At 45.9% G+C, this 2,907-nt stretch overlaps 1 protein-coding gene across 1 annotated transcript in view; it reads left to right on the top strand.

The window, feature by feature from the left end:
• Nucleotides 1-2,907, top strand: part of LOC123972388 (sickle tail protein homolog) — a 152,445-nt gene that overhangs the window by 100,076 nt on the left and 49,462 nt on the right. Inside the window, exons 12-13 of the mRNA XM_046051873.1 lie at nucleotides 14-160; nucleotides 280-414. Of these exons, the coding sequence (XP_045907829.1) occupies nucleotides 14-160; nucleotides 280-414 (282 nt within the window). The remainder of the gene's footprint in view (nucleotides 1-13; nucleotides 161-279; nucleotides 415-2,907) is intronic.

The following is a 2,907-nucleotide window of genomic DNA, read 5'->3' on the forward strand; positions in this document are numbered from 1 at the left end:
CTCTGGGAGTCAGGCTGACGTTTGCCTGGGGGGCTCAGCCTCCCCCATCATGACCCGCCCAATGAAGAGTGCAGCAGCCACAGTAAACCACCCTTCCCACCACCACCCAAGCCCCCCACTCACCCCCACCCACGGACGAGACTCACCCACTGTGGCCAAGGTACTGCACTGATGATGAGCACTTGCTGAAAGATTAGAACATGACAAAATGTGAGCGGGTGTTTTTGTCAGGAAAGGGTGTGTAATGTAGAATGTGAGAACTGGTGTTGTGTTGTTAAGGTGAGTCCTCGCAGCAGAGAGGGCAGCCCGGCCCTGCAGAAGAGGCCGGGCCCTCTACAGTCTGATGGAACCAGGAAGCCTGCACCTGCACCAACACAGGAGAGCGCCATAAAACACACAGAGACACACACTGAGGTCAGTGTTCAATATATAATCACTCTCTATTACTCTGTTTTATATGGGGATAAAATGATTGAACATGATTATTGAAAATGGACAGACTGCCTGCATCTTACACCCTGCTGTTTTGTGCTGTACTGTCTCAGGGGCATCCTTGCAGGTTGGACATATCAACTTCAAACCTGTCCCAGAAAACTCATAACGCATTGATGAAGCCATGTTGTGAAACTCGTGACTTTGCAGTTGACAGTGTGGTGGTGCCGTGGCGGCAAAGTTAAACTCTTTGCTGTAACACAGGAAGTTCTGGTAACTTGACTGTACATGCTCAGATCTGTACCAGATTTTACACGTTTGAAAAAAGTCCCGCCCTGAAGACATGTACAAGACAACATTCACCTATAGTCATAGCGCCACCTGCTGGCAACAGGAAGTGATATTCAACAAAGCAGCCCCCGCAGCACATTTTAACCTACATGTATGAAATTTTTGTGGCACATGTATTATGTCCAGTTGTACAAAAAAGCCTCTTGGAGCAATGCCCTAAACCCAACAGGAAGTCGGCCATTTTGAATTTGATGGTTATTTTGGGGTTTTTTACACACACTATACTTTTATGAACTCCTCCTAGAGAATTAGTCCGACCGACTTCAGATTTTCCTTGTCTACTCTAAAGCCTGTGAGGATTAAAAGTTGTACAAACAGTGAGTTTTCGTGAAACTGCGTGCCCGTGGCGTGGTGTCCAAAATCAATAATTCGCCATGAAAGACGAAGTTGTTTCAACTTCAGTGTACATGCTCACATCTGCACCAAACTTTACGCACTTGATAACAGTCCTTCACGAACACATCTACATGTTCATTTATAGTCGTAGTACGAAGTGCTATGTAGCGCCATAAAGGGGACACAGGAAGTGATGATTAACACGTTTGTTCAGCGTCTGAAGCCTGTGGTAAATTCATAGCCGCACTGTCAGAGCTCCAGAATCTGCAACGCGGCCGCCTCACTGACGCGCTACATGTGCGAGGGTTGATTTTGTTTATCTACTTCTCTGGCTCCGCACCTTGGTAGATCATTCTTTAGCTACTGTAGCTAGCCAGTCCCCGGTAGTCGGTGCGGAACGGCCTGAGTTAGCCTCTGGTAGCCGTCCCCCGGGATTTCCTGAGCAGCCAGGAAGGAGGGGGGGCTGGGTGACTGTCCGAAGGAGGAATAGTCGTAAGCATTCAAAGTCCACGGGGCACCATCAACCTGTTTACGTCTCTAACAGATTTTCCCCACTCAGCGACACACCCGCTGAGAAACCAACTCTGATCATTGGCAGCTCCATTTTGAGAAACGTGAAGTTAGCGAAGCCAGCGGCCATAGTTAAGTGCATCCCTGGGGCCAGAGCGGGCGACATTGAGTCTTATTTGAAACTGCTGGCTAAAGATAAACAAATACAGTAAGATTGATATTCACGTCGGCTGTAATGACTCCTGGTTACGCCAATCGGAGGTCACTAAGATTAATGTTGAGTCGGTGTGTACATATGCAAAAAAAAATGTCAGACACTGTAGTTTTCTCTGGACCCCTGCCAAATCTGACCAGTGATGACATGAATAGCCACATGTCGTCATTCCGCTGCTGGTTGTCGAGGTGGTGTCCAGCAACTAACTGAAAGCCTTGTTCTTGGTCTTTCGCACCCAAGTTGGAAATCACTGCAACCAATTCTCTTCGTTATAGTGTACCGAGCACCTGGCCCATACTCTGAATTCTTATCTGAATTTGCAGAGTTTTTGTCAACTTTAGTCCTTAAAACGGACAAAGTTATTATTGTAGGGGATTTTAATATTCGTGTGGACGTTGAGAGTGTTCATGAACCGTCTCACTGTTTTAACCACACCCTCGACCTTGTTTTGGTGTATGGTATTGAAATTGAACATTCAGTGGTGTTCCCACAGAATCCCTCTTTGTCCGACCACTGTTTGATAACTTTTGAGTTTGTATTGCTGAACTACACGCCATTGGGCAAAAATTTCTTTACAAGATGTCTGTCTGAAAGTGCTGTAGCTAAATTTAAGGATGCGATTCCATCAGCTCTAAATTCATTATCAAGTCACAAAGTAACGGAGGATTCCTATGCTAGTTTCAGTCCCTCCCAAATCGATCATCTTGTTGATAGTGCTGCAGGCTCGCTGCGAATGACATTGGACTCTGTAGCCCCTCTAAAAAAGAAAATATTAAAAGAAAGACGGTTAGCTCCATGGTATAATACTGAAACTCGCAAATTAAAGCAAATATCGCAGAAACTTGAGAGGAATTGGCGTTCCACCAAACTGGAAAATTCTCGTTTAATTTGGCAAGATAGTCTTAGTCTTAAAACTTATAGGAAGGCCCTCCGTAATGCCAGAGCAGCGTACTACTTGTCATTAATAGAGGAAAATAGGAACAACCCCAGGTTTCTTTTCAGCACTGTAGCCAGGCTGACAGAGAGTCACAGCTCTATTGAGCCAAGTATTCCCATAGCTCTCA

The sequence above is a fragment of the Micropterus dolomieu genome, linkage group LG06 (assembly GCF_021292245.1).
Source record: "Micropterus dolomieu isolate WLL.071019.BEF.003 ecotype Adirondacks linkage group LG06, ASM2129224v1, whole genome shotgun sequence".
NCBI lineage: Eukaryota > Metazoa > Chordata > Actinopteri > Centrarchiformes > Centrarchidae > Micropterus > Micropterus dolomieu.